The sequence below is a fragment of the Patagioenas fasciata genome, chromosome 2 (genome assembly GCF_037038585.1).
Source record: "Patagioenas fasciata isolate bPatFas1 chromosome 2, bPatFas1.hap1, whole genome shotgun sequence".
Classification (NCBI taxonomy): domain Eukaryota; kingdom Metazoa; phylum Chordata; class Aves; order Columbiformes; family Columbidae; genus Patagioenas; species Patagioenas fasciata.
Genome location: NC_092521.1, coordinates 122,098,863 through 122,120,338, shown reverse-complemented (window position 1 = coordinate 122,120,338; position 21,476 = coordinate 122,098,863). Strand labels below are relative to the sequence as shown.

The following is a 21,476-nucleotide window of genomic DNA, read 5'->3' as shown; positions in this document are numbered from 1 at the left end:
AAATCTGTGTAGAAAATACACAATTCTGAATAACAAAGCCTGATGCATTCCCACTATAGGGAAATTTCACATTCAAATATTTTCAAAATTTACTTTGAGACCTTGACAATGTTGCTTTACGGTCTTGCGTCGGTTTATCCAAATCTATATTAAAAATTCTATTATAAAATAATATGTAATATTACATTGTGCTACTGAGTTATATTCAATCCCTAGTTCAGTAAACTGGAACCCTTCTATTCCCTTTGAATGTGCATGCCCTGTTTCAAAGAAACAGAAATGAGATGTTACCTCTGAAATCTAAAGGGAATTCAAAATTTTTCTCAGCTACCAGGTTTTCCACCACACTTCTCTGATGAAGTCAATGCTGCAACTTACGTGCAGAAATAAATGAATAAAAGGTGGCACAACATTAAAACAACTCGATATAACATATGGGTAATAAACCCAGGAGACTGCTTAAGAATTACCACCTGGCACTATTAACAGGTTTTATATTTTAGGCCAATTAACTGTGAAGTATATGGGGGTCTTAGGAGGAGATTTTTCTGCAACCATTGATAAAAATAACTTTTAAAAGGCACCTTCTACCAGTGTGCAATTCAGAGGTATTAAGAAAGTTTAAGCTGTTGCAAATTTGAGTTTTCCCCAACATTCAGTATTTTAAAATAAGAAGTCACTTTTTAAATATTAGACCAGAGTAAATAAGCACAATAAAGCTTTGAAGCACAAGGACTGAAATTCCATCATGGTCTCTGAAAATCTCCTCTGTCACTATCATATTTAAGAAGCCTTCTGCATCTCTTGAGAAAAATGAGAAAATTTGAAGTACTTCTGTAGATAATTGCGATTTTCTTAAGGTTTCTGTTTCCCTCCTATCCTTTCTATCTATCCAGACTTCTCTGTAGGTCCATTACTATCTACAATAACAATTTGGTTTTTGTTATTTCATTTACTACACACAATATTTAAAATAATGGACAAACATAAATAAAGTGGCTTGCCTGAGGTCAGCCTGGGTCTGACGGAGAAGGGGCTGTGCAGGGAGGAGCTAATGCCCAGCTAGATCCTGGCTCACTTGTGCAGTGTCACTTGATACTGCTCTTCGTACTGCTCTCTTAAATGTCCTAAATTTCAAGAATGCTTACTAGCTGGCATGTACTTTGGCACAAGTTTGGGCCAAATCGCATTCAGTGTTGCACTTGAACACATGAACCCTTTCTCAAGGATGACAAATGGGGTTCTTTTGGAATCTGTGCTGTTCTGGGCATGAATGTGCCCAAGCTTTTTAGATCTGAAAATCCGTTCCCATTATGCATTTCAGGGGTTGTGTTTAGCCCAACCAAGACAGCTGCATTGAAATTTCTGACTTACCTTTAGCAAGAAGTCAAGAGAGCATCCAACACAGTCACCAATCCAATTTGCTTGCATTTCTTTTATACCATACCACTCAGGGAGATCGGACAAAGCATCAAACATAGCCTGGTGCAATAAAAGAAAGAATTAGGACATTCAATTTTTGTAAGCATACAAACTAAGACTTTGGGTTTCATTATAACTAACAGCAAAATGATACATTTTAAAATGAATTTTTATACTGCTGGTGCCTCAAATTCATCTCTTCCAGAAGAGAATTAACATGTGCAAGCCAGAGGTATGATGTCTCCAACAGAGACTCTGGTATTAAAAGAAGAGGCCTTCCTTTTGTATGGACTAAGCCTTAAATATAGAACAAACCCCCTAGATGAATACACAGAAAATATTCCCAATTTGTGTAAACTGAAGGAAGTGTAAGTGACCCAGTGAGCTGAACAAGATTACGGATACATAAGAGATGTGCTTGCAGATGTGAAGACTACTTTTGGATTAGTTGTTCTAGACAACAGCCTGGAGATGGCAGTCAGACAAAGGACATTTACATATCCAAAACTTTTCAAGCTGACTTAAAATGGCAAAACAGAGTTTCCAGCTGCCTATCTATTTTTCATGTTCCATATTGGTATTTTACCAAGCACAACAGGTTGTAATATTGAATGGGATCTTTAGCTGATATTATCTTGTACAAAAAACCCCAAAACAGCAACCAACAAATCATAAGGGTTCATATCAAATTCAAAATATAGATAATAATATGATATAATAATACAAGAACGTAATAATACTTTATGCAGCAGAGAAGCAATAAAGGGTTGACTCCTCCATTAGCCATCATGTCCAATAGTCAACCTGTAGCTTCTATGTATACTTTTATACTCAGCAAGAGATATATCCATATATTTAAGTGCTTTCTGATGTGTAGCATGGAAGCATAACAGACTATTCCAAGTCAACTAATATTTGCTTAAAAATTTGAACAGTATGTTTCTAATAAAAGAAATCTATAAAAATCTAAAGGAGAAGATGTAGAAAGGGATCAATAACTCTAAGCTCATCTCATTTCCACTTCATAATACTTCACGTTTTGGTTATGAATACTCTATGACTATCCAAATTCTTTACGTTGGCAGAAGTACAGCCAGAGGCGTGAGTCACTCGGACTCAGATATGCTGAACAACTACAATTGAAATCTGAGAACAAGGCAACATGTTGAATAATTTTTCCTTCAGCTGTGACTCCCAAAATCAAATGTGCAAGCTCTTTACTATCTCATTAATTGCTAACAACCTTCAAGGATGGACAGTAGCTATTATGTGCTGCTCAAATTAAAAAGTGGGTAATTAGATAATTAGTGAATATACAACTAATTATTTTTCAACTCTTGTGTTTTAACTACATTCTTAAATATTTTCAAAGTGAGAGGTATAAAAGATATCAGAAGGATTACTTTCTAGTTACTGCTCTGATGTATATCTATCATTCAAAATACAGCAAAGGCCATGTCTTTCATAAATCATATTACACTACCACTTGAGATTATTACTGCTTTCTACATCTTTTAGAATCAAATTATTTTTTGGTTATTTATAAATAAAAGAATGGTGAGGTTTTGGAAGGTTTTAAATCATACTGTAATTTTAATCAGTTTTAGCTCACAATTGCAAGTATACTGTATCACTGAGAATTCCTAGTTCTCATTATTCTCACTAATTTTAGTGTTTCAGAGACTACTGAGCAATGAACAGTCCATGTACATATACACCTACCAATGAATAATGAATAACTGGAGAGATATAGATATATACATAGTACTTGGATACATGCTTTCTAAAAATTTCATGCATTTTGGGAAGAATGAAATTGTGCCAATACACACAGAACTGGCTGGACACATTAGCAGATTTTTCTAAATCCTCCTGCTTGGATATCCATCCTGTTCTACATCACATTTTTCTGGCAGAAGCAGCTAAATGTGCATGTGCTCTGCTGAAATTGTACAGCCTGTAATTGCCTGCCAGCAAAACTTCCTAGATGATTTTTCACTGCAGGGTTATATACAACAAGATTTTTAACACCAGTGTGATAATGATTGTAACTCTAGTTAGTTGGCCTTATTAGGAGCTATAGGCTACAGTCTGATCTAGCCAAGTTATTCTCTTAATAATGCCATTGCTTCATGCAGCTAAATACAGTAACAGCCAACTTAGCGTCACCTAAACGAAGATAACAAAACTCACTCTGCCTGACGACACAGCCTAGCTGAGTTTGCAAATCCAAACCCTTCACCTCTTAATATGCACAAGAACAGTGTTAAGGCATGTTAAAAAACACAAACAAACAAAAACCAACAAGTAAAAAACAAATAAACAACAATAAAAAAACACACCACCAAAATTATGATTCTCTGTTCTCTGTACTTAACACACTTTTGCTTTCTTGTCAAGGCTACAAATGGCAAGTGAAGTAGAAAACAAAGAACATGTAAGCCACAGAAACTTTACATAGTGTTATAGAGGCAAAAATATGAAGTATGTATACTGCTAGCATGTTAAGAGTGTTTCTGTATAGTAAATTAACTTAGGATACTCACTAACAGGAAAGTAGAAAAACACATTAATTCTTACACACACAAATGCACTTGAACATTCAAAATTCATCTTTGCAAATTAGGAAGTTTTAAAAAATTGCTTAAGAGAAATCCTTTTAAAAAAACCTGCTATTTGAAAATTTAAATAGTACCTCCATTCATTTTGCTTCCATGTTCTTTTTTAAAATCACTGCCATGTTTGATAAAACATCCTCTGAGTCATTAAAGTAGTTGTATGAATTTTGTTCCAATTATTATTTTGCAATTACTGATACGATTCCTGAAACAAAAATCCTGACCCTTAAAGGTAGGTACATGACTCCCAGTCATCTGTGCCACAAGTTTGTTAGCCCGGTAACACAGAAAAGATAATCAACAAGAAGATTCCCAGCACACAGGCTAATAAACAAAAGTAAAACCATGCTGGATTCTGCAAGGGACAAAGAACAACAGCAGTATTACAATCCAGTAAGCAGTGAGTGATAATCTCTTAGTGAGAAACTTGGAAACATTAGATAGTAGAATCTTTCAACTTTCATTTTTCACAGCTCAGGAAGAGACAAGGAAACTTCAAATGCAAATGTCTAATTACAGGAGAAATTACTCCCATCTTAATTAAACACAAGTCAAGGTAAAGCATAAGTATGTTTTGCCAGTCTTTGAGATCTAAAGACAGACAGACTCAGGAAAAAGCTAAACAAGTCAAAGCTATGTTTAGGGATGACAATTACTTCAAGACTCTTAAATCTTTAGGAAAGTTTGATATAAGTGCTGGAGAAGCTGAAGATTGAAGATAAACTAATGTTTCACTGCTTTACTCTTTCAGAATATCTAGAAAATTCTGTCATAGATAGAAGATGAAACTCAACCAGCTGAGCTGATCACAAAATCAAGATGAGTCTGGTGAAAATTCACCACAGACAATGATGGCCAAGTCTGAAGCTAGAAGTAAAGCAAGTGGAAAAACTCATCTCACATCTCTAGGTGTTTAGTCTGTTGAAGATTCATACAGAAACATAACTTCAGTTCAGTAATCTTCAGACAGAAAAAGGTCCATCTAATCAAAGAAGAGAAGTGCTTTATAATTTACCAAGAGTATCTCAACTCCAGAAGTCCCCCTCCTTGTAGTTCAAAGAGGGAGGATTCTGCAAAGCATCTAAAATATTCACACTCTCACTTTGGGAACTAAAATTTTTAGTATGATCAATGCCTGCCACTAATTTCATACTTAGTGAGAGTGTTTCAAGTCTTCTATGACAGTAAATGAAATAAAGTGAAAAACTAAATATAAGCTATAAAGCCAAATGTTTACTTTTATTTTCAATCAAGACACTTTAATGAAGTTTGATGAATTTGTAACATGACAAGAAGACTAAAATAAAAAGGTCAGCAAAAGGTTTCATTTCAAAAGTATTCAATTCATTAGCAAAATAAAATTGTCTTCTACTAAATGAACATAAAATTTAAAAGCTTTGCTTCTGAGGAAGAATCAAATAAATATTCAAGATCTGTTTGGATTAAAATTAAATTCTTCACTTCATTTCATCAAGCTCCTAAAGAAGTAACCAAATATAAACTCAAGATTGCACAAAAATCATTTAATACAACTTAGTATGTTAACTGAAGTACAGGAAGTTAAAGTTAGGCTACCCACTGTTTTATTCTGCACTCTGCCACACAGTTCCAACTGTGATTATGCAGTACAGCTTCTGATGATATTTATTCTCTTCTTGTTTGTTGGGTTTTGTTTGTTTGTTTTACCTTCAGTAGTTTCTGCCTGTACTATCCTAGGTCACTGTTGACTCTTATTTCCAATGTGTCAAGTATACTGAAAACATACATTAAAAAGGAGCAATAGCATGGATACCGTGTATACGTCAAATTCTTACTCTTACATGTCTGAACTGTCGTCAGTTTTCCCCTTTCTTTACCCTATAATTATACGGTCAAACACAAACCTCTGGTTTGATTACATAGAACAGAGGCAAAGAAATGATTCCTCAAAAGCAAAATGTAAAGCCAGTGTTGTTCTCCAGATTTGCTCTCCAGAGCTGCTCGCATTGTTTTCAGTTGCCTAAGAGAAGATACTCCCTTTTCAATATAATGAAGCCTATCTTTGGGATAAATAAGCAATTGATTTCATAAATATAAAAGCTCTTTAAAACATTTGTTATCACTTATATTAATAGTAGTACTGAGCATTCACTGTCCTGATTAATCTTATACCAACAGGAACTTCAATCTATACTGCTGTAGCATCAAATGTGATGCTGCATTTAAACTAAGGTGAAAAGATCAGCCTGGTCTGAACAGCCACAAACAATTTTCTGTCTTGCCAAGCTGATATTTCTTTATTAATGAAGCATTAAGCAAGCTGTGGAGTGCTCTTGGTCCCTGTCCAGGAGAGAGTTCTCAGCCTGACTTGAGAGGAAAAGTTTCAAAGTGAGGTTTATGAGGCCCATTCTGTTGAAAGACGACAACTATGGGCAAGAGCCCAAGTGTGGGAAGTGAAAACATCACACATAAAGCATGAAAAACAAAAGAGATAGAATTTCTGTTTGCCTCAATGACAAGGCATTACCTTATGTTATGAAATCCAAAATACTGTCAAGATTCTTAAGATCCTAAAATGCAGTACTTCAGTTTCATTACCATTCTGCTTAATATCTCAGGAATAGAAAATTAAAAAAAAAAAAAAGAAAAAAACAAAACAAGCAAAACACGACTATGTGAAATAATTCCAATCTATTCAGACCAGACAAAGGGGCTGTCAGATGCAGTGCAAACCCAGAGAAAAGCTGTAGAAGAACTAGTAGATCATTTTCTGTTTTCCCTTCACAGGGTCAGCACCGTACTAAACGTCTCAGTTCCTGCACTCCACGGAACAGGAGAAGGATTTGTCTCTAAATACCTCTACAAAAAAACCCTACAAACAAAAAACCACAACAAACTAAGAAAAAGTACTACTTATCTGTATGACAACTGTAAATTAGAGTGGTAGAATTTTCTAGGCCCTGTCACTTTCCTGAGTATTTAAATTAAGCATACATATGCTATCTTATTGCTGTGCAAAAAAGGGAGATGATTTAAGTAAAAACTTGAAGTTTCAAAGTTGCTTCTACTTTATTTGGTTCAAATAAAGATGATTTTCTGGTTATTTAGGTCATTTCTGAAAAGTAAAATATGAAAAAATGTTGTATAAAATTAGTTTAGGAAGAACATGGACTATGCAAAGACTAACCTTACAGATTCTGGTTTGAGGACTCAATTGACCGCGCATAAAAACCATAGGAGCAATTCACAGGTACACAGAGAAAATATTAACATTTACAGCTAGATTTTTCCAATGAATCTGCCTACAGATTCAGCTGAGTAGCCATAGCAACTAAATGTTTTAGCTTAAACATCTCAAATGCAGAGACAACAATTTGAATAATAATGTCATCAGTTAAGGCATTATACTTTTATCAAAGAAATCTGTCAGAAGAAAAATGACATTTAAAATGTTCTTTAAAACTCCATAAAGCTGCTAGACCATTTCATATGTACTTCACAGTTTAAAAAATAGGTCACGATTACTTTATTACTTTACATAACCAAATGCTATTTGCTAAGTGTTTAAAGCATGGTCAGTATTTTTGCCCTTTGAAAAAAGTTCATTGCCAATGCTAAATTGCCACACGAGCAAACACTGCTTTGTTAGCATTTTTACTGCTGGTGCAGTAACAATAAAGAAATCAAAGCAAATCCACAGATGATTCTTCTGGACACAATAGAAATCTTAAGAATAGAGTGTGCAGGAACAAAACACTGACTCTTGTAACACACAAGATGACTTCACAGCCTGTTACTGATCAGGTAACTCCTTGTTGCTATTTGACTAGCAATTTAAGCTTTGCAGATGAAGATTACCTTTACTAGTATTTATTTTTATTAAGGTTGTGAGATACAGGAGAAAACATAAAATGACAAATGGGTGAAAGTGAGGAACACAGGTGTCTAGAAAGATCATTGATATGCAGTATAAATATGTTGAATAGTTACAATAAAATAATTTGTGGATGCTCCAAGTAGAAAATAAGTTCATTATTGCTAGCTGGTAATTTGCATGAAGAATTAAGGGATGGCAAATTCATTAATGTATTTTAAATGGAACCTTGTCTATGAACCATGGTTATGAAATAAAAACTTACATTTTCCTCTAAGCCACACAGGAAAGGAGTTAGTTACCAGAAATAAAGCTTTTTTTCAACATGCTTTCCAACTATGTCAACTTAACTTCTGGAAGAATAGGAAATATATTTGCAGAGAGTCTTGTTGCAGAAAAAGGGCACAGAAGGTAGAGCTCTCTGATATTTGGTCTTGATTTTCTGTAAACTTTTGAGAAGAAATAAGTCACCGCTGAAGGTGCAAGCAAAAGGTGACCAAAATCAAATGGCTTCCCCCATGAGATACCAGAACTAGATAAAGGCCTCTCTGGAGAAAGGTGAGTGGGAGTAGAACATACTTAAAGAATATTAACCCTCTAAATCTAAAAGTAGCCAAAGTGAGAAACAAATACAAATCTTTCCCCAAAAGGTTCAAGAATTAACTTAATAGCAGATAATATCTTAGTGCCTCCCATTTTTAAACTTTGAATTAAAAAGTAGCGAAAGTTTAGTGGATGAAAGAAATCCAGCCATACAACTCACTGAGATCCTGATTCACCTGGCTCTCTGCCTTTTCCCAAACTTATCATAGGAAGAACATCTCATACAAGGAAGGAATAAATCCGCTCTGTACCCATGCACTTATGTAAGCTGTGGGATACAGGAAATAGAGGGCCAGGTGAGTTCTGATATGAATTCTGGCAGTATGGTTCAAAGACCTAAAAGCTGCTCTACAGTGACAGAAAACACAGGTCTTCAGATCAGAATTATTTTGACCACACCAATCTGGCACCGTCTTGCCTTAACTTTCTGGACACCTTCAAAAGAAGCAGAAGTGGACAAAAGATGTTCAATGGGCAATTGACTCAGAAATGGGGAATAAAGACCTCAGGGCCAGACAAGGTCTGGAAGAGCGAAGTTCTATTTCTGCTGCTTTCTTAACACAAAAAAAGTTGAGCATAGATTTGAAATCCCCAGTGCCACTAAAGATAATCTTTATAATGTCCTCCCAGATTTCCCATTTACAGGAATGTGGCATAGGGAGTATCATAAATAATCTCCACCATCTAAGCCTAGCTTGGATAAAAGTGTTCTCTACTGTGGTAGAATCCTGAGCCTTCAGGTGCCTGAAAATAACTGCAGAGAAGGTACTACACACACATTCATGGCAAGCCCCAAACAACCGAAAAAGGGAAGTGATATAAATAACAAATCCAATTGCTGTACTCATCATTAGAAACACTGATATCTGAAGTGTCTGAACAGCAAAGACTTTCGAGAAAAGGAAGTTTTGCTGGTAGTGGTTCTGGTCCATGATGTAAGCCAGGAAAATCTCTTTACGGAAATGAGTGTCTTCAAGATCAAGAGACATGACATAATCCCCCCTGCTGAAGTGAAGTTATTTGCACCACTAATGTTATCATCCTACAATCATATTAGTGATTAAAAATCTTTAGCTTCTTAAAGAGATGCCCCTATCCTCCACACCAATTAGGACTAGTCTGTAAAATCTAGACCCTCTGCTCCAAGATGACAAATGACAAAGTTAAATGAATGTCTCTCAATAAAGCCTGGTCTAGCAAGGACTTTTGAAAAGAGGTGGGGAAGAAGGCTCGACGAATAGGCTAGGAAGAGTGACTGCTGTAACCATGGTGTTCAACACTATGGTATTTAGGACAATATGGATTCAGATCAACTGTCAACAGCCTGGATCCAAAAAAAAAGTTTACAGAAGAAACAGATATAGAAGGAAGAACTCATGTCTCTTACCATTCCTTGAAAAGTACTGAAATGACTACTGTAAGGAATAAAGAAATGTTTACACAGTTGAGTTTCAAGGATAATTCATCAAGATATTCAGAAACAGGAGCCAAAGTTTTAAATTGGCATCTGTTAAAATGCTTTTGTGAAGCTTCCTGGTTGTGCCTGTGTGGGCACATAGCCTCTAAGAGATTCAAGTACTTGGTCCAGAGTTGGCTCAGAGACTGTCTCCCTCTGAAGGGTAATCTTCAATTGTGGCTTGCGGTTCATTGGCCATTCAGAGCTGTATGGCCAAGACACTCTTCTTCAGAAGGTAAAACACAACATACTACGTTATCCAGCCTCTTGCACCTGGAAAGAAAAAATTAAGTACCAAAAAAGGGCATTTGTTTGTCTTAATTTTCCAAAGCATGAAATCCATCTAATATCAGATAGCAGATTTGGAATAGCAGAGGTAATCTTTTACTCTTATTTGAATGCTGGGAAAAAAAAAAGTTAGTTTTTGCCCCTCTACAACCAAATGTTTAAAGCCCTTGCCAAAAGAAGCAGAGTGAGACTCTTTAAAATGTGCCAGAACCACAGCAACAAAATCAGGAGTCAGCGGAGAGTGAGTAAAAAGGAAAATCCAAACCACCTGCTGATGCTTGGTAGCATCTGTCACTATACAAGAAGCGGGAGCACATGAAGGCAATGCTTGCCAAAGCACTTGAGCTGGGAGCAATATGGCATCATTTATCAGCCTAGTTGTATCAGCTAGCACAGATCCTATGATGTCAATCAAGTACAGAACAAACTAATGGGAAACTTTTACAAAGATCTGTAGAGTACCCAATTGTCCTCTGTAGTAATGCTTAAAGGTTTTGTACAGGTTGGTATAAATGAATATCCCCAAATAAAAAGTACAAGAAGCGCCCCTTCATGGTGCCATTAAGATGTTAAGGAACAAGGGTAATTTGCATTTTTGCCCTTCATGCAGGTAGGGCATGTGGCAGTTTCTCGAGGTGACATCTTTCGGGGGGAAGATGAGGGGTTGTTGTGGAGGCACAAGTTCCTTCTTGACATCAACTGAGCCGACTTAATGGAAAATGACAAGTGGGAGACCTGATCACCCCAAGAGCTGATGCCTTTCCTGTAATGACATGACAGGGAGTAAAGACAAAGATTAATCCTCCTCCCTAGAGAAGGGTGGATATTGACCAAGACATAATAATACCATGAATCAAGGGGGTTTTCAAGGTTACTGTAAAGCTCCTCAGTTTTGTCGTCTGATCTTCACGAGTAAAACTTCAAGGCTGATTCACTCCTCTTAGAGGGAGATGAATGAACAGTGATTTGCTGCAAGCATGGATACAGGCCAGAAATACCAGTCATTATTTCCTATAACCTCTATAACAATAGACAATAGACAAAAGATGTATTAGTAAAGGTAGAAACTCTAGTGAAGCTCCAGCCTCAAACTGAGAGAAACAGTGAGTTGGGGAAGACCCTGAAATATCACAAAGGTCGTTATGATATCTGGTGACAAGAGCACCAAGAAAAAGCTCAGAAGGTTGTGATCATTTTGTGATTATGCAGACACGCTCAATTTTTCCTTTAGCTCTAACAAATGTCCCCTCCTTACTGTCAGAACAGGCAGCAGAATCAGAAAACATGCATCTCAAATATTGTCTTTAAATAAGAGGAATTAAAGCGTGAGACAGCACTAGATGATCTTTTGCGGTCCCTTCCAATCCCTAACATTCTGTGATTCTGTGATATCTATGGTTTTTCTCTTTATTATCCTAGAGCAAAACCTAGAGTGAGACCTGGATTTCTTCTCCCTGGATGACGGAAATTTGGTTTTCTGAGTCTGAGACTCAGAAGAAGGGTCAAAGATGAATTTTTAATATTTTATTTGGAATAACTTTCTCAATCTGTATTTGAAGTCCTAATACTCAGAGCACTTGGATGGAATAAAAAAAATCACTCAGAAAAAACTCAGGAATTCTATCCTTTAATTTTAGAGAGCATAAAGCCAGTACAATTTTGTTGAAGAACTCCTAGTTGTGGAAGCTACATTCTCCCATCCCAATAAAAATTTGACCTTATAACAAAAAAAGATGTCTAAATAACTTGAAAATATTTTTAAAGTTGGAGATAGTCACAGTAGAAAATGAAGTAGAATCGCATATCCAGATAAATCTTCAGTAAAAAACAGTTAATCATAAAGAACTTCCACTTCAGACACATGTTGAAATGAATGCTAGGTGAGAGAATGTACTCCACTGCTTATACTCATGCCTGTTAGTCCAACAGGTCAACAGACAAACAAGGTTTTAGTTCAAAAGATTGCACAGCTGTACACTCAAAATATGATGCAGAATTCATTAATTCACCTCTGATTTATGCTTTTAGATTTCTTCAAATCTTAATCCCACACCAAATACTTAAATTCTTATAGAAGTGAAAAGAAAGACTTGGGGAATAACAGCTTCTTATATGCACACATACACAGGTGTAGATCATGTATATTATTATCTAATTATGTATTACACAATGCATGCATACATAAAAGACCACATTCAGCTTGATGAATATTTCTGGATGAAAAGTTGCCTCTTTTAAGTGCTACCAAAGTTTCCAAAAATTGTATTCTCATACCTTTGCATAAGCAGTGGTTTTGATAAACCACTGTTTGAGGTATTTCTGTTCCACTTTAGCTCCTGAACGCCATGAACAACCATTGTCATCCACCTGTTCATTAGCTAGAACGGTCTGATCCACTGGATCCCAATTAACCAAAGCCTAAAAAAGTTTCAGGGAAAAAAAAAATATTTTCAGCAGCTATTTCAAAATCAGAATCTTACTTTTCAGACATCAAAAGAATTACCCAGAAACATTCCCTGGGCCCCTGAGTTTTCTACATTTTGATGACACTCATTTGAACCAGTGACATGGACTCTACAGAAGGGGTTTTGGATACTCATCTTCTCAGAACTCAAAAACCTGAAGAATGCAGTTGGGAGCATTTGCCTTGATCGATTATGCCAAGTGTATAGGCTGACATTTATTATAATGTTAAATAGGTACATCTTCCAACTGACTATACTGCAAACTACACAATCTGATGGTTAAAAGCTTGTCCACCACTATGTTCAAAAGTGTTGAGTCAGACTGAGGTGGATGGATAACCAAAGATCTCCAGCTTCAGAGGACAGAATCAGGAAGAAGTATTACAGTGGTCAACTGCATTTCAAGTAAAATACTTGACATTTCTGCACATAGCTTGTCAACTGTGCGAATTGCTTTTGGAATCATTTTTCCTTATCAACACAAATACATTAGAGAAGATTTAAAGTGACATAAATGTTGGTGTTCAACTCTACAAACTTTGCTTTTGGGGGGCTAATTGAAATACCAGACATAACATACTGGGGATGAAGTGAAAAAAAAAAAAAAAAATAGAATTCCTCCCCACCCTGCCAAGTATTGAACAATTTAGCTCATCAGTTTTCATAAAAAAGTCCACAAAAGAATCTAAAGAGTCATTCCAGAAAGAAAAAAAGCAATAGAGTAATCCATTTTATGAGTGTTATTTAGTATTCGAGCTAAATCAAAGCTGAATCAGCCTGACTGAAAAAACAGCAGCTCCAGCTCCATAGCGTTCAGCTGGGATAGAGTTAATTTTCTTCCTAGTAGCTGGTATAGCACTGCATTTTGGATTCAGTATGAGAAAAAAGTTGATAATACAGACATGTTTTGGTTGTTGCTAAGTGATGTTTATACCAAGTCCAAGACTTTTCAGCCTGTCGGGGGTGGGGAGTGAACAAATGCCTGTGTGTGGTGTTTAGCTGGGTTGAACCACAACATTAAACATCATTTCTAAAACTGAAAAGCATCCTCTGGGTATGGGGAGGACTTAGTATCTCAATCTAAAAACTAATCACTGTCCTCCTATTACTCACTTTACATTTTATCTATCACTGATCACCTTCTGAAATGCCCCGGTCTCCAAACAACTGACGTTGTTTAGTTTTAAATATGCTATATATTCTTAGAAATAGTAAATATCACAACCATTTTACAAATCTTATAGCGAGGACAGCAGAAAGGCAGACGCATGGATCTTCTTCCTTAGGAATACTGTCACTGGTTTTGTTATCAGTGTGTGGTATGTCCGTGTGCATCGACAAAGTCTGATTACCTACATTGATTTATACCACATTTATTGTATATAATGAATGAAAGTCATTCTTTGATAAAAAACAACTCCCTTTCAAATCAAGCTTATGTGAATTCAGTGTGACACTGGAATTTAATGTTTTTTATTTGCCTACCAATAACACCATGCTGTTTTTTCTAAAAGACTCCTGAAAATTCACTGGGAAACTAAAAGCAATCAATATATTCGACTATTGTAGATCTATTTTTTAAACTTTCAGAATACACAACTTCTTCAGTAGTAATACAACACATTTTGAAGTTGGCTCTAAAGTAATTATCTTTTTAAAGTTCTGAAAAAAACTACATCACTACAAAGTTAAAATAACAGAGAAAGATATGTCAGATAATATTAAGAAATAATAAAATGCCAGCTGCATAAAGCAGTATTAGTGTATGCTTGTATTAAATTGGCTATGGCTCAAAGTTGAGAAAAAAATACTGTTTCTCTTTTGATGATATTGAATCATATTTATGATTAAAATTTCAGAAGGTAACTAAACTGATCTATATGAGTATAATTATTTAGCATAACATTATTTAGTTAAATCTTCTGTTATGAATAATGAATGCAAAACAAAGCAAATATACATTTAAGAAATCTGTAGCTGGAAGTTCTTGTCTGTGAATTTTTAGAGTTGCGGTTTGTTTCTCCTTCTCTCACAGACTTTTGACTAATATCCAGAATGTGGATAATAGATAAAATCCTTAGCTCCTGCTTGTACCACACACAGGTAACTTCTTGACAATGACAGCCTCTGAAAATATGGCCCCAGGAAGCTGCTAAATGTCATCTACACAAAGAGAGCTCAGCACAAAAGTGTATAGACATCACAAATTGGTTAGATCTCCTGACTACAACAATGTAGATCATATGCTTTTAGGATAGGACTCATCACATCTAACTTCAGGTATCTAAGTGTATCTGTCTCCAGGTTTGGTGTCTATAGTTCCACTACAGTCTACAGATACCTAATAAAAATAATCAAGAGAGTCTAGATAGAAATTAATCTCAATCTAAATAAGACACCCACAACTGGCCAGGTCAATAACCTCTACAGTACATTAACTAGATCAATATTGCAGGAAGAAGAAAGAGGATTTTGCTACTGTGAATAAAGATGCCCTCTAGGGATGCTGCAGCATCCAGACAGACATTGTTAATTCTCACTAATTCCAACACCAGGACATACTGAGTCTGTGTCTCCCTACCAGGGTAATTTCTGGCCAGACACACTCCTGGAACAGGGCATTAACTAGACTAACACTCTACATATATTATTCTTCTCACTGCTGTAAGGCTATGAATCATCTCCTTGTACCCAAAATGAAATTGTAAGACAGGAGACTTCAAGCTGTGCAAAAGTACTGCCCAATATATACTGTAGGTAGGCTGAAGACGTGGGATAAATATATGCTTTAATTACACATGACTGTTTGAAGGGACCCCAGGTTATGGGCTTTCTCTGCCATCTGTTTCCTGACAAAAAGTAATCAGTTTATATCCATCAGAGATTATATCCCCTACAGGTTAACAGATGCTGATTTAAGTCCTCATACTGATCCTTGACTTCTAAGAGGGAAGCAGATGCAATCACTGGTACCCAAACACCTCCAGGATCCCATAGTACTGGGATGCTGCATGCAAAATTTGTTTTGTATATCATTACTGTTTCTAACAAAATAGCAAGCCTTGTGCTTTTCAGATTCACCTGGGATCACTTGTCAAGCAAAATTACAGATAAAAATAAGTTTGTATGGCAAAGCTAGAGGTTCGATTTATTTATTACAAATACAGAAAATAATCACAGGAAAAAAAATCATAACCACTCCCCACCCACCCCCCAAACCCAGAATGTTAGGACATATCAAATACTGAATCTTTTTGCTGGCTGTTGTTTGAGGTCTCTGAATACATCTTGCCTATGGAAACAGAAGCAGCTCAGTAACATCCTGCCATTCCAAATGCCACCTTTCACCATCAAACTCTTCCTCTGAGTTCAGAGAATAATTAGAGTTCATCCCTAATTACATCTTATGGGGTTTCCTGGTTTCTATAAAATACAAATGAAACATCAAAGCATATTTAAGAAATCTTAGTTTCCATTTTAAGCTAGAAACATTCACTAAATTGCAGCTTTGTTTAGGTGCAGGTGTTCAGGTATTTTGGAACTGCATTGTTCTGGCTATCTAGAGAGTTCTTTGGAATGCTCACTTAACATCTTTGTTTTACCTCCTGCTTAAGAAGTTAACTGAATCCTTCCCTTTTCAGATAGCCTGATATACATTATTTACAATATATGATAAGGTCAATATTTTCTTAATGTACTCTAATAGAAAAGCAGCTGTGATAGTCTTATAACATCTAATATTTCTGTAGTATTTTAGAGATCACAAACAGCGTCCAGGAACTGCATGGTGAGGCACATAATCTCCAACTATTTTATGCTATGTTATGTTATGTTACACAGTTAAGTGATCTTGTTGCTGAAGAGACTCCTCATGATCACATTATCTTACATGTTTTCACAAGAGGAAAGTTAAGAGCAAGAAAATTCTATATTAAAGCTATGAAGTAAACTAATAGCAGCTATATTCTGATCCTGTACTTCAATGAAAATCACTGACAACAAACCTTTCTGATTTGACTTGCTACAATACCCATTCATGTTAGTTAGTTACATATAAAATTTACCTATATATAAAATTCGGTTATAGAAAAAGTTCATTACATTTTGCAGTGATTTAAGACCAATAGAGCACAATAAATACCCATCCACTTAATGAATGTGAATGGATGATCCGGAAATGTGCCACTGACGTAACGAGTGACTTGAGTTAGTGCACTTGCAGAGTATTAAAGGTCAAAGTTTGTACCTACCTCTTTTTGATACACTAGCCCAGCTTCAAAAAGCTTAAGAAAGAGATATTGTGTCCATTTGTAGTACTCTGGTAAGCAAGTCATTATTTCCTGCAGAAATGAAAGAAAATATAAATTCCTAAAGCTATTCTTAGTATTTGCTTATGGCATTTTAACTTAAAACAATTAACTCAGGCATGTATAATATATGCCACAGAGAAAACATAAATGCAATTTTCGGTAATGTTTAGAATGAGGGATATTCACCAATACACAAAAACAGAACATTGGCTTTGTGTGGTTTTGATGTGCAAAGAAAAGCTTTCCTGTTAACATGGAATATAAAAGCCCTGTAAAATCAATGCTGATAGATATAAGAACAGAAGATGAATGGAAATGACCACAGCTGCCTGCCCAGGGAAAGAGCCAAATTAGAAGAAAGCAGAACTCTATCAAAAAAGTCAGCTTGGCCAAGTTGCCTTTTCTTTCAAGTTGCTCAGCAATGAAAAGCAGGAGCAGAGACTGTCGAGTGTTGCGAGGCAGCAGGGAGCTGGCTGCTGAGAAGCAGGCAGATCAGAGGAGCCCACAGCTGAAGCAGAGATGGGCAGACAGCAGAACACCACTGAGGAACCAAAGCTGCTGGCAGATAGAGCGTGGGGGGCAGACAGGAAGGAATATGGGGTAAAGACTCTAAACTTCATGAGGAAAGACCTGCAAAGGATATCATGCAATCAAAGGTCAAATAAGCAACTGTTTTAAAAGGCAGGTCAGCTCAAGGTAGGAGAATGCTCTGGGTTAATGTGTGAAGAAAGACAGTTGTGAAAGCAGTCACAAATGGGGGGATTGTTGAGAAGGAAATACAGACAGATAAAAACAAACAACATAAGAATAAGGAATGGGAGTTAGGAGAACAGCAGATAACAATATAGTGGATAATTTTTTTGAAACTTGCAAACATTTTAAAAGTTTTTAGTGGACTCTAATAATTAAAAACAACTGATCACCTGCTTACAAAGTTCCATATTTTACATGTTTGTTCTTAAAAAAAAATAATCTGCATTTCAAATAAACATTTCAATATGTGGAGGACTACAGGATTACGTGATTACCCAATTTTCTCTATGTGAACACCATGTTTTACAGGCACAATGAATACACATACACTTTCAGCCACATATTATAAAGTTTGGCCAAAGTGAAAACTGTGTAACTCAGTATTAAAGCTCTAACTACATCATAAATATGTAACAATAAACAGATCCCATTTCCCTCCTCAGCTGCTTTCCTGTTTAACTTGCACATTTCTACAAACTTTGTCTGACCACATCTGAACTTATTGAAGTGGAAGATGACTCCTACATGAACTTCAAATCAACAAGAACTTTCATGATTTTAAGTTACAGGGTTGACAGCAAACCCCTGATAAAATTTGTTCTTTTTGGAAATAGTTATCAGCTACCTGAAATACATCAAAACGTGAAATGTCTTTCACCCAGGCTTTCCTCTCATCTAGGCTTTCCACTACACATGACATCAGCAATACCATCTGCTACTCCAATGACATCTGAAAGACTCTAGCATAAAAATCTTATTCCTTTTCTATGACTTTATATTCCAGTGCTGAAACATTGCTTTGAACAATTAATATGACCTTTGAATAGATACGCCTCAAAGTGTGTATAAGAGGCTTTCAAGACCAGAAAGAGACATTTAATGGCAAGTTTTCAGCACAGCATGTGAAGTCTTAGTAATGCAAACCAGTTGCTTGATTAAATTCCTGTGCACTGCATGGAAAAAAACACTTAATAAAAAGTCTGATTTCCATCTCTCCAACTAAACACTATCCTTTTTTTTTTTTTTCTCATTATTTTTTCTCTCTTTCTTTCTTTGTCCCTTCTTCTCCACATATGATGCCACTACAGGCAACCCTTTTGGTCTAATATAGGATTATGTGACCAACAGGCAAACAGGTTAAGGCAAACGGAGTGAGTTGTCAAATAAAAACAGTAAAATTGACTGAGATTTGTCCTTCTGGTCCCGAACAGCAGATATGTGTCAACTGAAACAAAAAGAGATGACGTTCCTCAGTCTAAATAGGCGGGCTTAGGACATGATACAAGCTAACTGCTGGGAATGGATTCTCTCTCACAGGTTGTAAATTGACATATTTTAGAAAGAAATGCAGCTGACTGTTATCACGGAAGAAAATGTGTTTTGTGTTCGTTTAGCTTCAAAAAGACCACTCAAGCTCATTATTTAACTCTATAACCATGAAGGTTTGAAGCGACATCTACTCAGTGCTTGCCCGGTCACACCTGGAAAACTATGTTCAGTTTTGGTCCCTGCTGTGCGATAAAGATGTGGACAGGCTGGAGAGGGTCCAGAGAACAGCCACAAAGATGATTCAAGGACTGGGAAGTTGCCATATGAGGAAAAGCTGAGGGAACTGCGTTTGTTCAGCCTTGAGAAAAGAAGGCTCCGGGGAGATCTCATCACCATGTTCCGGTATTTAAAGGGTGGCTACAAAGAAGATGGAGACTCCCTGTTTACATGGAATCACATGGAAAAAAATGAGGGGCAATGGGTACAAGTTACTCCTGAGGAGATTCCAGTTGGGCACAGAGGGAAATTTTGCACTATGAGAACAGTCAGTGATTGAAATAATCTCCCCAGGGAAGACACTTCTAACATTCAGCTGGACAGAGCGCTGGGCCACCTTGTCTAGACTCTGCTTTGCCAAGAAAGGTTGGACCAGATGATACTTGAGATCCCTTCCAGCCTGGGATTCTACAATTTGAAATTAACAAAGAAGAAAAATTACATCACTACCAATGCTGATGACAAACCAGCAAACTCTTGTCAATCTCAAAATGTGTTTTGTTTTCTTTTCTACCACTTAGTAGATTAAGGTTTACGGTGAAAAATAATTTTCCATGTATGCCAGTTACTGATCTTGATTAAATAAACGAAGTCTGGTAAAAAGTTTCTATTACGCTGTTATCATGCTTAAATTAAGGTGAATGTTAATGTTTCTATTTATACTTCATGAGCGTGGCAAAGATTCGCAGTGCACTAACAGAGCCGACTTAATTCAGAAATACAGAGAAGGGTTTATAAAAGGGTTTGCAAAAGAGCACAATAGAGCCCCTTCCACCCTGTCAAAAAGCGTAACTTTTCTGCTTCTCATTTGTGAGCAGAGCACTAGCATATCAGTGCACATACAGAACCACACATCACAAAGCATTCGGTGAAAATATATAAACAGGATATTGGCATATTTTCTCCAAAGATAAAATATATGCTAAAAATCAGAAGCCTTTTTACAAATACGAAATACTCTGCTCAGCTGTCCACTGCATGTGCTTTTCAGTGCTCTGTGAAGGATTCAGTGATAACCCATCACCCCAGCACTGCAGAAGGTAATATGAAATGAGAGGAACAGCATCTCTCTCTTCCCCCCCCAAGCATTTTCCCTTTTCTTTTGTCAGCTTGCTAGTTAAAAAGACTATCTGACACTGTCACCGTAATGCATCCTCATCACCAGTTACTGTTACTGCTCCTTATTCCTACAGGAATGACATTCATTAAAACAATTAAAACAAACGACTTTAAAGGTGGTCTGCTTTTAAAAATAAGCAGATATAGCCAAGGTATATGAAAGATGCCTGTTCTTACCAAAAGCTATCCTGCTTAATCCCTTTATCGCAGCACAGCAATCTGTTCCTTACAAATAGCATGATAGAGGGGTTAGTATCTTACTTATTTCTGCAAATAAATTCTCAGTTACAGACTAAATAGTGGTATTACAGTTTAGATAAGAGAGCAGTGCTACTTGGGAAGCAACTGGTCCACCTTAAGGTTAAAGTGCTGTTCATTATTAAAAAATCTGATTAAAAAAATTCCAGTTAGCAAAAAAATGGAAAAAACAACTGTAAAGAATCCTGGATAAACAAAACAAAACAAACAAAACAAACAAACAAAACCCCACAAACAAACAAACAAACTGGATGGAAGATTTTAGTCATTAATAAAGGAAAAACTAATTTTCAAATGCCTTGTTTTATAATTCATCATTTGTTATAAATCTGTTCCATTCTTACAACTTTCTATTATGTAGCTCTGAAGCTAAAACTGTGTTCTTGGTGGCATTTTTTTAAGAAGGTTACACCTTCAAGCTACTTTCATGGTTGGTTTTGTTTGTTTGTTTTTAATAAAAGTAACATTTACAGGCTGCATGAAAGTGTTCATTTGTTGTAAGATCTAAGAGGCTTTGTGAATAACATTTAACTACACTAGAGAGAAGTAATTTCCTAGTTTATTACTAATAATTTTATTTCTAGCACAGTCTTACGCTAGCCTGAAGACTGCCATGTTGCACTTGATACTTATTAAAAAGGCGATAAGGAGAAAAAGTCTGAACGTATTTTTTCTAAATCTACTTGGGAAGATCAAAAAGTCTTATATCTATTATTTGCCTATTTTGGTATTAAAGGGCATGTATCACCTCATCTGGAAGTATAATTATTTTATTTTGAGAGGGTT

At 36.1% G+C, this 21,476-nt stretch overlaps 1 protein-coding gene across 3 annotated transcripts in view; it reads right to left on the bottom strand.

Moving 5' to 3' along the window:
* LARS2 (leucyl-tRNA synthetase 2, mitochondrial) overlaps nucleotides 1–21,476 on the bottom strand; it is an 86,881-nt gene that overhangs the window by 44,540 nt on the left and 20,865 nt on the right. For 2 of the 3 annotated variants that reach the window (XM_065831813.2, XM_071804868.1), the window contains 3 exons: nucleotides 16,956–17,045; nucleotides 12,515–12,658; nucleotides 1,375–1,482 (listed from right to left, as the gene is read on the bottom strand). In XM_065831813.2, the coding sequence (XP_065687885.1) occupies nucleotides 1,375–1,482; nucleotides 12,515–12,658; nucleotides 16,956–17,045 (342 nt within the window). The remainder of the gene's footprint in view (nucleotides 1–1,374; nucleotides 1,483–12,514; nucleotides 12,659–16,955; nucleotides 17,046–21,476) is intronic. The other variant, XM_071804867.1, reaches the window with a different exon arrangement.